This window comes from Paramormyrops kingsleyae, chromosome 8 (assembly GCF_048594095.1).
Source record: "Paramormyrops kingsleyae isolate MSU_618 chromosome 8, PKINGS_0.4, whole genome shotgun sequence".
In the NCBI taxonomy this organism is placed as follows: Eukaryota; Metazoa; Chordata; class Actinopteri; order Osteoglossiformes; family Mormyridae; genus Paramormyrops; species Paramormyrops kingsleyae.
This window is the reverse complement of record NC_132804.1, coordinates 14,552,671-14,564,329: the sequence shown is the minus strand read 5'-3', so window position 1 is coordinate 14,564,329 and position 11,659 is coordinate 14,552,671. Positions and strand designations below refer to the sequence as shown.

General features: G+C 44.2%; 1 protein-coding gene across 3 annotated transcripts; it reads left to right on the top strand.

Annotated features, from left to right (window-relative positions):
• The first annotated feature begins 1,676 nt into the window (after positions 1-1,676).
• On the top strand, positions 1,677-11,141 carry LOC111839808 (protein-L-isoaspartate O-methyltransferase domain-containing protein 2-like). Of its 3 annotated transcripts, none has more exons than XM_023804045.2 (6): positions 1,677-1,841; positions 3,870-4,209; positions 6,319-6,421; positions 8,203-8,374; positions 8,824-8,947; positions 9,403-11,141. In XM_023804045.2, the coding sequence occupies exons 2-6, from the start codon at positions 3,903-3,905 to the stop codon at positions 9,831-9,833; spliced, it is 1,137 nt and encodes a 378-aa protein (XP_023659813.1). In that variant the 5' UTR covers positions 1,677-1,841; positions 3,870-3,902; the 3' UTR covers positions 9,834-11,141. The 3 variants fall into 3 exon arrangements, with proteins under 3 accessions (XP_023659813.1, XP_072571390.1, XP_072571391.1); XM_072715289.1 differs by lacking the exon at positions 1,677-1,841 and adding an exon at positions 1,871-2,325; XM_072715290.1 differs by lacking the exon at positions 1,677-1,841 and adding an exon at positions 2,353-2,799.
• Positions 11,142-11,659: the final 518 nt, after the last annotated feature.

The window sequence follows — 11,659 nt, the reverse complement described above, 5'->3', positions numbered from 1 at the left end:
ACTGCAGATGGGAAGCACACAGTCCATTTGCATGCAGTGCCAGGTAACCCATAAGGCGACTTGGGCGACCACCTCAGTCTGCATCTCCTGTGTGGTCACCAACTCAGCGAGCCAACTTCACTTTGCCTCCAGCAGGGGGTACCAGCAGCAAGGCTTGCCTAGGGAGCAACATGGGCTTCGACCAGTGCTGTTCACAGGTACACTACACGGCCAAAACATCTGAGACGTATCTCTGCCTATATTTGCCGCACAACAAGATCTGGTGGCTGGACTGAAGGGAGTAACCCTGTAGTGGTTTGTATTTTTTGAATTTGTAGGGTCCAATGCAGTTTTATGCTTCTAATCTTCTTTAAATAATGATGCTTCATTTTCTATTCCTTGGTTTTCACATATCCAGTCTCACCCTCCTACAAGACACAAATACAAAGGGGTCAGAAGGGAAAAGGTTTTCGAAGTTAGCGGCATTTCAAGGGACCAACAATAATATGATTATGGCATCAGTCATGGGATTTGAAGCAGTGATCTACTGGACACAGACACAGAGCCCTAAACCAGAGCCACACACCATCCATTAAGTGCTGCTCTGTGACCCAGGAATTATCGTATATAAGTAGGTGAGGAAAACTGGATTTAATTCTTTTTTTTTTTCAATCATCTGTCATTTATATAAGACAAAATGGTTACACAAAATAAGATTGTTGCCATTAAGACAAAATTATAAGGCAATACAAAAACCAATAACCGTCAGGCAGAATTCTCAAAATCAAGCACAAAGTAATTAAATACTGTGGCATAATGTAATGGATTTGCCCAGTCAGTAAGTTTCTTCTGCTTTGACACCAAGGAACAGTAGGAGGCGTCACAGTACTCATGAACATGAACACGTGACCAAAAGATTACAGGGTTTGGTCTTGTTCAGAAAGTGCTTTGCTGGTGTATTTTTGAGACAAAGGAACTTTACATGAATTGATCCAGTAAACATATCCCTCTACGTTAAGTAAAAAACAAAAAAGCATAAATCAGGTATGTAGCTCTGAACTGTATTGATTTAAGAAAAGATCATTTACAAATTATGAATATTTACAGAGTAGAGGTTTTAAGACAGTATTAAGCCAGACTTTCAACCTGTTTTCAAAAACGTTATATATAGACAAAAATGAAGAAACATGTTTTTACGCATGATGACTCTTATATTCATTATTATTAGGCCCAAACTGAATAAAGTGCTGCCTGTCAATCAAAATATTAAGAAAAAGGTACTGAACATACACTGAACATACTACCTCCCAAAGGAAATGTGTGTGATTTGCTAATGGTATACACATGTACAAAGGTATCTTAAACACAGATTTCCTTGGGCAGAAGGTTTACACACTCACTGTCTAGACTCCAAAATTTAATAACATTTGTATTGATTAAGTTCTAATCTAAACACCCAAATTTATAATGACCGTTTTATTATTAAAGTATTCGGTGAATGAATTATCGGATCTTACCTAGATACCCAAGCAAATATGGTTTTGTGCGCATATGTTTTCACCTCCGAAGAAGGGCAACAATCGCTTCTGATTGGGTCAATCCTCACTTTAGTGACGCCGTGGCCAATCACGGACAAGTGCGCGTTGGGTGCGATGAGAAAAAACCAGATCCGTTTAGTCCACATTTGGTGTGTTTGTGTGCGTGACGTAAGAGCACCAGCTGGTCAATGTTTACTTCCAGCTCTGTACTGGATCAGATTATTCAGGAACAATATCTTGGAAAAAGAGAAAAACGCAACGAAGATATCAGTGATATCAGATTAAATTATAAAGAAAATACCCCACAAAGTCGGCATATTCTCGGTAAAATATGAACTTCTTAGACCGTTACGATTAATGGTTTTTGATGCGTTTTCATAGCTAGTTTCTCTGCTGTTGCAATGCTTAAACCATTGTGTTTTTCTCACTTGTGGTGCTTTAAAAGGTCTGATTTCACGGCTTAACCGGAAGAATGTGGGGAACGTCTTGCCGCGTTTTTACCGTAATTTGCAGTCATTACTGAATTAGCTGCTGGTTTCGGTGAGCTTATCTAGATATATTTAGGTTGATTCGATAGCTAAGTGAATGGTCATCTCTGCTCCTGTGTTTCGTGCAAACGAGACGGGCTGTGTTTTCAAAGGCAGGCGGCGTGCCGGATGCACACGAAGATCGGCCGTTCATGTGTGGCGCAGCTGCGGATAAAGGCACGGCAGCTGCAGCCCTCTCTGCCTGGAAGTGCTGCCTTATCCACATTCGCACGGAAATACGTCTGCTTTGACAGTTGATGGAGATGGGGGTGTCAATAAACGTTAGTGTGCTGACATGTACACTAAAATGACAGATGAGCTCATATCTCTTAACGTGAAACTCTGCAGCGTGTGCGAGCACGGATGCTGATTGCGATAAACCAGCTGAATCTGGTCTTCATCCATTTGCTGGTAGAGCCGTGGCACTTGTGATTGTTTTTCCTGTCTTTTACAGTCATATTGGGCAGGATGGGGTTTGGACCACTGTTTGCTGAGCGGCTTCGCTCTGATGTTTGAATTGCGCCGTTTTCGATTTACAGTTATTTATAGTTACGGAACATTTTATTGGTATTTCAATTATAAAGGGACAGATAGGTTTAAAAGACAGTAAGTAACCATATTGTTAAGAAGCTGTAATTGTCATTTCACATCACAAAAGGGGAACTGGTGCTCTGAGGAGCTGTTCAACTAAATTGTTAGTAACATCCACCTGCTGTAAGAGGATAATAGGCTACTGGCCGCTTTTAGATTAAAAGGTAAATTAAATTTTCTAGTTCAACTGGAATCCGACTTGTATGACTGGTAGTCAGACAAGAAAGCTCACCCAGTTCTAGCTTGTGCAAGGCGCAAATGATGAAATTTTGCTACCAATTTCGATTATACTGATTTGAAGTACTATAGAGTAAACCTTGTTTCTGATCTGAAATGGTGATTGATTTAATAAATATATGTTACATCCATGTAATTCATGTCTTTTTAATTAATGACCATGCCATCTTTTTAAATGTAATTTGGATATTGTCATTTTTGTATTGATATAAAACAGAACTTTTGTCCAGCTCTAGATATGAGATTATTTAAAATGAAGAATGTAAATTCAAACATCCATTCATTTTTTATACCTGCTTGTCCAATGCAGGGTATATTTTAAAATGATCAGAATTTTTAACCCATGTATGGTTTTGTAGAAATCTTCACCACCAATTTTCTGTCATAAATTTTCTTTTAAAACAGACATTTCACTGTCATCCAATGTAAGCCAAGTAACAGTGCTCTTTCCAAAATGCACATTTGAGGTGTTTTCAACTCATTTTATTACACCTAGACTTAATAAATAGTGCATACCTTGTCCTGGACTTGCAAACCAATTTCCTGCAGCCTGTCCTGTTCAGCATTGTGCACGGGGCTGGGATTCATGAGCAGGATGGCAGTGCATCACAGGGCAACCACAATTTTACTGTGTGCTGTATGTGGACTTCAGGAAGCAGCTTATGTTACATGGGGAGGACATGCTAACTCCTCACACAGAGCAGTGCAAGTATCCAAGCCACCAGCCCTGGGTGTTTGAGGCGACATACTGAGCCATCATGACACCCCCTGAGTTATTATTAGTGTAATTCCATTGATAGTGTGATCACTTCAGTTTGGGGTTAGAAATTGTGCCCATTCACATGGCAGCACATGGGTAAAGATTTTCTAGGGAAGGGCATTTCAGCTACGACAATTAGCTTGTGGCTGAATCTCTGGAGAGGTTTGTTGAAGCTTGGATCTTGGCAGACATACCTTCAGATGTATGAAAAGGTCTGACTTCTGCTGTGTCTACCAGGTGTGGCCCCCTGGCCTGTCACTCCACCTGAAGATGGGTGGTGCTGTAAGCGCTGGGGAAGACAACGACGAGCTGATTGACAACTTGAAAGAGGCGCACTACATCCGATCCGAGCTGGTGGAGCAGGCCTTCCGCGCCGTCGACCGCGCCGACTACTACCTGGAGGAGTTCCGCAACAGCGCTTACAAAGACCTGGCCTGGCGCCATGGCAACATCCACCTGTCCGCCCCCTGCATTTACTCTGAGGTGATGGAGGCGCTGGACCTGCAGCCTGGGCTCTCCTTCCTTAACCTGGGCAGTGGAACTGGGTACCTGAGCACCATGGTCGGCCTCATCCTGGGTGAGTGAGTACAGGTGCATCAAACTGGTGGATCAAAAGGAGATAATGGATGCAGTGTATCCACAGAACAGCAGATATCAGGAAAAACAGACAACAGGCGAAAAATATTATCTGTTTATTTTAGAAAATAAATTTAAAAAGCAAGGTATACAAAACATAAATAGGCATTAAAACCAGTGTAGCAATCTATGCATGCATGCATATCTACATTACTATATATCTACTCTGAAAAGCCAAAACATTATGCTCATCCGTACATAATGTGAATAATGTTGATTGTCTTGTGAAAAACAGCATGTCGAGGTCTGGAATATATTAGATGGCAAGTTACGATTTGTTACTTATAGCTGACATGTTGAATGCAGAAGAAATGGCCAAGAGTAAAGACCTGACTGACTTTGATAATGGTCAAATCATCATGGCCAGATGACTGGGTCAGAGCATGTCTGCAGTGGCACGGCTTGTGAGCTGCCCGCAGTCAGCTGTGGCGAGTACCTACTGAGAGTGATCCACAGAGGGAGAACCACGATCTGTCAGCAGGATGTTGGGAAGCCGAGACTCCTTGATGTGAGATGTGAATGGAGGCTATCCCATCTGGTAGATACCAACCGGAGGACTACTGCAAAATCAAACAATCCCATACAGATAATTTTGATAATCACAGGAGTATTTTGTCATGATACACAGAACCTGGCTGCATATGGGGCTATGAAGGTGAATGTCATGCTCCATTGTGCCAAGGTCCTGTTCCAGTAATTTAGTTGCCCGTTGTAGGTGCTTTTGACAGTGGTCAGGGATTAGCGTGTGCCGTGGCACGTTACTTATGTGACCATCATTAAATTATCTTACATTAGTGTCACAATGTTAGAGTGGAAAATGTATTACTTTTATCATATTAAGTATGTGTGTTAGCATTATGTAATATATATGTATCAGCCCCTGCGTCTAGAGACAGGGCAGAACAAAGTGGTCCCTAGACGCCGAAGGATGAGAGAACAGGAACTATAACTCTGGGTGGGGAATAGGCTTGTCAACATGGCCAAGGAGGCCTACCCTGGGTTGTGTAGCGGTTCCTGATAAACCTTTGTCTGTAAGGGCACTAACAGCATTAACAGTTTAAACTACGCCCCATGTAAGCCCCTCCCGCCAAGTATAAATAAAGAAGCCAAGGGACTGCCCGGTGTGACACTGAACTGAGGCGCAGATACTGTCTGTTGCATCTAAGTGAGTGGGCACCCTTGCGCAAGTAAAAGATAGGAAGCGTGCTGTCTCTTTAAGTCCTGAGTCCCAGAAGTGCATGTGTGGAGTGGCAAGCGACAGCGCTTCCTCCACATAGGTGAGGGTGAGAGGGGGTCAAAGCTACGGCGCTTTCCTCCAGCTCCCCAACACACAATAGCCCCTTTATCGTTTTGTACTAAACAGGATAGCCTTCATTCACATCCCCCATAAATGAGTCCTGGTCACCCAACACCCTGTCGGCGGTTCGTGATTTTTCCCTCCTTGGATCACTCTCAGTAGGTACTCAACATGGCTGACCACGAGCACCGCACAAGCCTTGCCATTTTGGAGATGCTCCGACCCAGTCTTCTGGCCTTAACGATTTTACCCTTATCAAAGTCACTCAGATCTTCATCCCTGTCCATTACTTCTGCATTCAAAGCATCACCTATGAAAATCAAATGTTAGGTTACTGTCTAATACATCCCAGACCTTGATGCACATCGTTTTTAACGAGATAGTCAACATTATTTGCTTCTTGTGGAGGTGGACATACTGGGACATGGGCTGGGAGAAACCTTATTTCCATTATCCAATGGAACGCAAAAAAATCCGTTCAGGAAAACATGCAGATGGCTTTATTTAAGCTTTTGCAAACCATGGTTAATTCAATTTGGAGTGAAATTAAAATTCCATTTTCTCAAAAATAGAAAGTTTGTTTAAACTGAAAGCTCATACTGAGTTTTTAAAATTTGGAAGAAAAAAAATATCCATGTGGCGCGGCAGTGAGCTTAGTTTTGGCTTTGTTAATGTTATGTGTTGAGATGGTATGCAAGGATATGTGGGCTATGGGTCACAGCATTACCTCTGTGGCCCTCTTTGATTAAACAGGTCCATTTGGCGTCAACCACGGGGTAGAGCTGCATTCAGACGTCATCGATTACGCCTACCAAAGGTTGGACATCTTCATCAAAACCAGCGACAGCTTTGACAGGTGAGCAAGCCTCAGCGAGTGACGTGATTTTCATAATAAAAGAAATTGTTAAACTTCACAATTTCCCCTGAAATGCACTAAGGGCGCTTTTCCACCGCACCAGGTACCGTACTTTCAGTACTTCCATAAAGTACCAAAAGTATGGTACTTCTTTTATGTTGGTTTTACACTGGCGTAAAAACTGGTACTGGCGCCAAATGACATCATCAGTGACCACCCCTGACTGACATCATCACAAAGCGCGGCACGGTATTTCTTTCACTGAATTCACTGTTGTTATGATCCTTCACTTTCCTGTAGTCCTGCTTAAGTGTTTTGATTTTCAAGCGGCATTGTTCGGTGTTTCGCGTGTGCCCCATTTCTTCCAAGCGGCTTGCTATTACGGCAAATACTTCTTTATTTCAAGTCGTGCCATCCAAATCCCGGTGGATCTGTTCATCCGACCATATGGCGATTAAAGCCTGTATTTCCTCGTTTGTCCATCCTTCCATTTTACTTTTCTTATGTTTTTGTTTCTACTGCTTTTTATTTCGTTTCTTGCTGTTCACTGTGTTTCAAAAGATGGCGGTTGTATTTTGTGTTATAGCGGCAGGCTATTTGCATAACCAATCAACAGCAAATACGTTTGCAAGTCCCACCCCTAAATACCGAAGTACCAAAGAAGTACTTAAGTTGGTTTGGCACTTTCAGTACTGGTACTCGACCGGAAGTAAATGGAAAAGCGAAAGTACCGAAAGTACCATACTTTGTGCGGTGGAAAAGTGCCCTTAGTTACAGGATCTTCTCTCACTTAACCAAGTCCCAAAATAAAGTGCTCTGTGACTGGAAAGAGGCACAATTAACTGAAAATGAGTTGCTGCACACCCAGTTTTATCTGACATATTTTACTTTACCAAACAACAGCAGGTGCAATAGATTTAAATAACAAAACAAATCTGTTACTTATGTAAATTTCCAGTATGTTTTAAATTTACTAAATAACACGACATTGACCTTTTTCAGTTTTTTTGCTTGTCTTTAAAAAAAGTCCATAGGTTACAAACCTCCAAATAAAACTGAAATGTACTATATTCTTCCAAATAATAGTAGGTGCAGGGTAATTTAAAAAAAAAGGCAACATTGCATGTTATGCACATACAATTCTTACATCGCTAGTAAGCTGAAATAAGATCAGTCTTTTTCATACCTTCACACTGTACTGTCATTATAGCACAGGGGGTTAAAGTTTCACTAAAACATTTTTACTCTGTCATAGGAAAAGACCTTAGTTAGCTTTGCAGTTTTAATGATTAGTCCTTTTCAAGATTATCTAGTATATGTTTACTAATAAGTTTAAAGTTTAGCTCTGGTGCTTCACCACATTTTCGTGGTGGTTCCCTCCTGGTTTACTTTGGCTTTAGCTTTGAGTCAGCAAAGAACTTCAATGGTAATGACATGTTAGCATGTGGCTGTGAGGCTATTGCCTGTGACGTGTGGCGCATACGTAAATCAGACCAGTTCCGTATCGGATATACATAAGACCGATCGGCTGAGTGCGCTGAAAATCGTCCAATTCCGGTCCCTGGCCAATTGATCGGTGCATCTCTCGTTCGTTTGGCTCCCTCTCATTCCGTTTGCATGTAGGAGTATGACCTACTTATGAAGATACCAATTAAACACCCATGTGAGAACATCATAACAGGAAGTGCATCTTTTTTAACATAGTTGCACTACATAAAAGAATGATTCCTAAGTTGGCGTCAGTGTGGAGTGAGACACGTTGATGTGGACTTGTGCTGCAGGTTCGAGTTTTGCGAGCCCTCCTTTGTGGCGGGAAACTGCCTGGAGATTACGCCGGAGAGCAGGCAGTATGACCGGGTGTACTGTGGGGCCGGCGTGCAGCGTGAGCATGAGGACTACATGAAGAACCTGCTGAAGGTTGGCGGCATTCTGGTGCTCCCCCTGGAGGAAAAGGTCAGCATGTGCATGCAAACATAGAAACAGGAGCAATGAGGCAGAGAAGCAGACACACTGAGATTGATACACACATAGAAATAGACACTCAGACTGACACACACACAGAGGCACGGACCGACATCCTCATATGGAGACACATACAGACTAAAACACCAATAGAGATACACACAGAGACACATAGATACTCACATAAACACTCACCTAGAGACAGACACAAACAGAGAGACAGTCATATAGAAACAGACAGATGCACAGAAAAGCAGAGACTGCTGGGCATTCAAACAAGTAAAAGACTAAAAGACAGCTTTGTTGCGTGGGACTGTTCAATGCTCATTTCAGTAATTTTTATCATATGATGAAAAGAATGTGATTTCTGTTGTATTTTAAGGTGGAATGTCTAATTAAACAAATGTGAGAGAAACAGTGAAGCCTTTCCCCTCTACCAGCTGACAAAGATCACCCGCACGGGCCACAACACCTGGGAGACCAAGAAGATCATCGCTGTGTCCTTCGCCCCACTGGTGCTGCCCAAGAACAGGGACACCGACAAGTCCAAGATCGTCCCTCTACGTGAGTGTTGGCCCGCAGAGGCGCTCCCCCTCCCAGCCGAGCCGGCTTTGCTTTCTGAACGAGTCACGTGACTGAACTTGGTCTTGCCTTCATTTCTCAAAGTCTGAGCCTGTGTAGTATTTTAGATGTTGGGTGTGTTTGCTGCCTATGTTTTTTTCTTTTTGAAAGAGCCCTTGATCCAGGTGTTGGGTGTTGATGCTTCTCTTCTTTTTCCTGTTATGTGTGCTTACCCCTCTGTCATTCTCTGTCCCTTATGTTCGTCACTCCCGCACACTCCCTCTTGACCCATTCCCGTCATGTCTTCGGCTGTGACTGCATGTCGCCCTGGCATGCGGTTACCCAAAAATCATGCCGGCCCGTGTGTGCTCACCTCTGCCTGTGTGATCCCCCGGCACGTGTTTGCTCCCGGCCTCCTGCCCTCTTGCCCATCCGTGTCTGACCACGGCTCACCCCAGCGGCGATGTTCGAGGTGCGCCCCCTGCAGGACCTGGCTCGGATTGCCATCCGGCACACCTTGAAGATGACGGCCTTGCAGCCGACCAGGTTGCGGTCGGAGAGGGGCGGAGCCAGGAGTGGGGCTAGGGCACGGCCAAAGCGCAGGCGGACGTGTCGCCGCGCAGACTCACTGCTCCTGGCCAACCGGCACGCGTTTGTGAGCCGCACAATCCCACGGAAGCACACAGACGACGGCTGCGACCGCTCCGAGACGGATGAGGAAGCAGAGGAGGAGGAGGGGGTGGTGGAGAGGCGGGTAGATTTGACCGGAGAGGAAGTGGGCAGGGAGAGTAGGCCAGACACCCCTGTCAATCTACTCAGGGAAAGGATCCTAGGTCTGCCGCTACCAGAGCCACTGAAGATGTATTTGCTCTACTACCGTCAGAAGTAAGCATGGCAGAGCCTGATACAGCTTCTTAGGGTTTAACCCCTACCAGCTCCGAGCCTCTGTCTCTTAACATGAAGGAAAAACACACACACCCTCAAACGCCTCAGTTGTGGAGGGAAAACACCTGCATTTTTTGACCAGATTTTTGTCAAGATATGCTCTTAGTATGCTGGTGCTTCACTGTTCACCTCGTTTTTTCCCACCCTCTTGCATTGTAGATGATTCAGTGCCACAGGATCACAGATTTTGACACTTGTGCATAGTGAGGTGGATCTGACAGTAGGAGTTCCACGAGATGGATTTGCAGGTAGCCTCCTTCGATAACCTTTTTCCAGTGGTTCTGAGCACATCTAGAAAGATAATACAGACTCTGCTGGGAAAGGATCAGTGTCTTTGTCCCCTTAATCGCAGACAAGCTATTGGCTGCCCAAAGTAGAATTGGAAAATTTCCCTAAGGGACACTGGGGACTCTCAGGCGAGTTCCATTGTTCCTATTTTCAGATATCATGGGCGAGTTCAGCTTGGTCCTAATGGGTTAGGTGTCTACAGAGACAGTGAAAACCATGCAGGCTTTAAGTTCTAACGAAGCTCAGTGCCACGCCGGCCGGTTTCTCAGAGTTATTGTCAAGCCTGGCATGAGGGTGTTAGAGAACCCTGGCTCCAAAGATTCTCAGCTTTCCGAATGATGGATCACCCCACAAGTAGTGGACCTACACAGCAGTAATACAAGCCTTTTCATCCCATTACCACTAGTTATTCCTCTAGCAAACATTTTCTTCTGTCCGTCCAAGAATTATACCAGGAAATCATATTATTTTCCCGACCGAACTAAAGATACAAAACAGAAATTAATTTGGTTACGTGCGCAGGTCAACCGCATCTTTGTGGCAGTTACAGTGTTTACTTTGTGATTACAGGATGTGTTGCATTTAAGACTTTGTGCGATATGTGCGTCTGAGTGGTTGGGGGAGGGGTCAACTAATTTCCTCCTGCATTATTAAAAGATCTTTGAGACTTGCTTGCAGATGAGCAGATAACTTCAGGACAAACTGTGCAGCGGTAACATCAGACTATTCTGTTTGTGCAGCCTAACGTGCGGCTGGGTACTTTTGTCTTGTTGTGGCACCTGCATCATGACATTTAAAAACTTGGCAAGCAATTTCTGGGGTGGATAAATGACCTGCGTTTTTACAGCTTTGAAAACAGCATGACCATTTCCACAAGAGCTCCGCCGTGAGCCCCCAGTCACTGTACCCCCCTTCCCCCAACAAGACCTCCCCCATCCCCAAATAAAGCATCTTTAAAATTTCATTTGTGTACGTTTATTTACGTCAACCGTACGCTCACGTCACTTGTTCAGGACGAATACTGCTGGCGCCGCACCTATAGCTGGCATCATAGGTGACACACAGAAGTGCTGCCAGCGGAGGCAGCGGCGTGACACTACAGGGCAGGTTGCGGTACGGGCCGCAGGCAAGCAAACATCACTCACATACGTACTATTACCGTAATGGGGGATTTCTGCTAAGTGCCACATCACTGCAGCTGTTCTTTACAGACAGGATAAGGATCAATGCGACAAGAACCACATGCAAGTAGGCAGAAACTTAACACGAACCTCCCAGACACCACCAGTCACTGAAAACGTGTGATTAACGGAACAGAAGACCGCCCACCATAAGGCAATGCCGTCCAGCAAAGTTACACTCATCCAAAACATTTTTACTTGACTGAATTCTTCCCTCGAAGTCAATGTTTCCCCAACCCAGTCCTTAGGGACCCCCAGACAGGGCCACATTTTTTTGCTACCTCCCAATACACAGGTACCA

What these genes read in the sequence shown, in the direction of transcription:
- LOC111839808 (XM_072715289.1), top strand. Translation starts at nt 2,302, where the DNA reads ATGGAGATGGGGGTGTCAATAAAC. An exon ending in ACCAGCGACAGCTTTGACAG is followed by an intron (nt 6,422 to 8,202) that starts GTGAGCAAGCCT and finishes CTTGTGCTGCAG; the next exon opens with GTTCGAGTTTTGCGAGCCCT. An exon ending in GTCCAAGATCGTCCCTCTAC is followed by an intron (nt 8,948 to 9,402) that starts GTGAGTGTTGGC and finishes GGCTCACCCCAG; the next exon opens with CGGCGATGTTCGAGGTGCGC.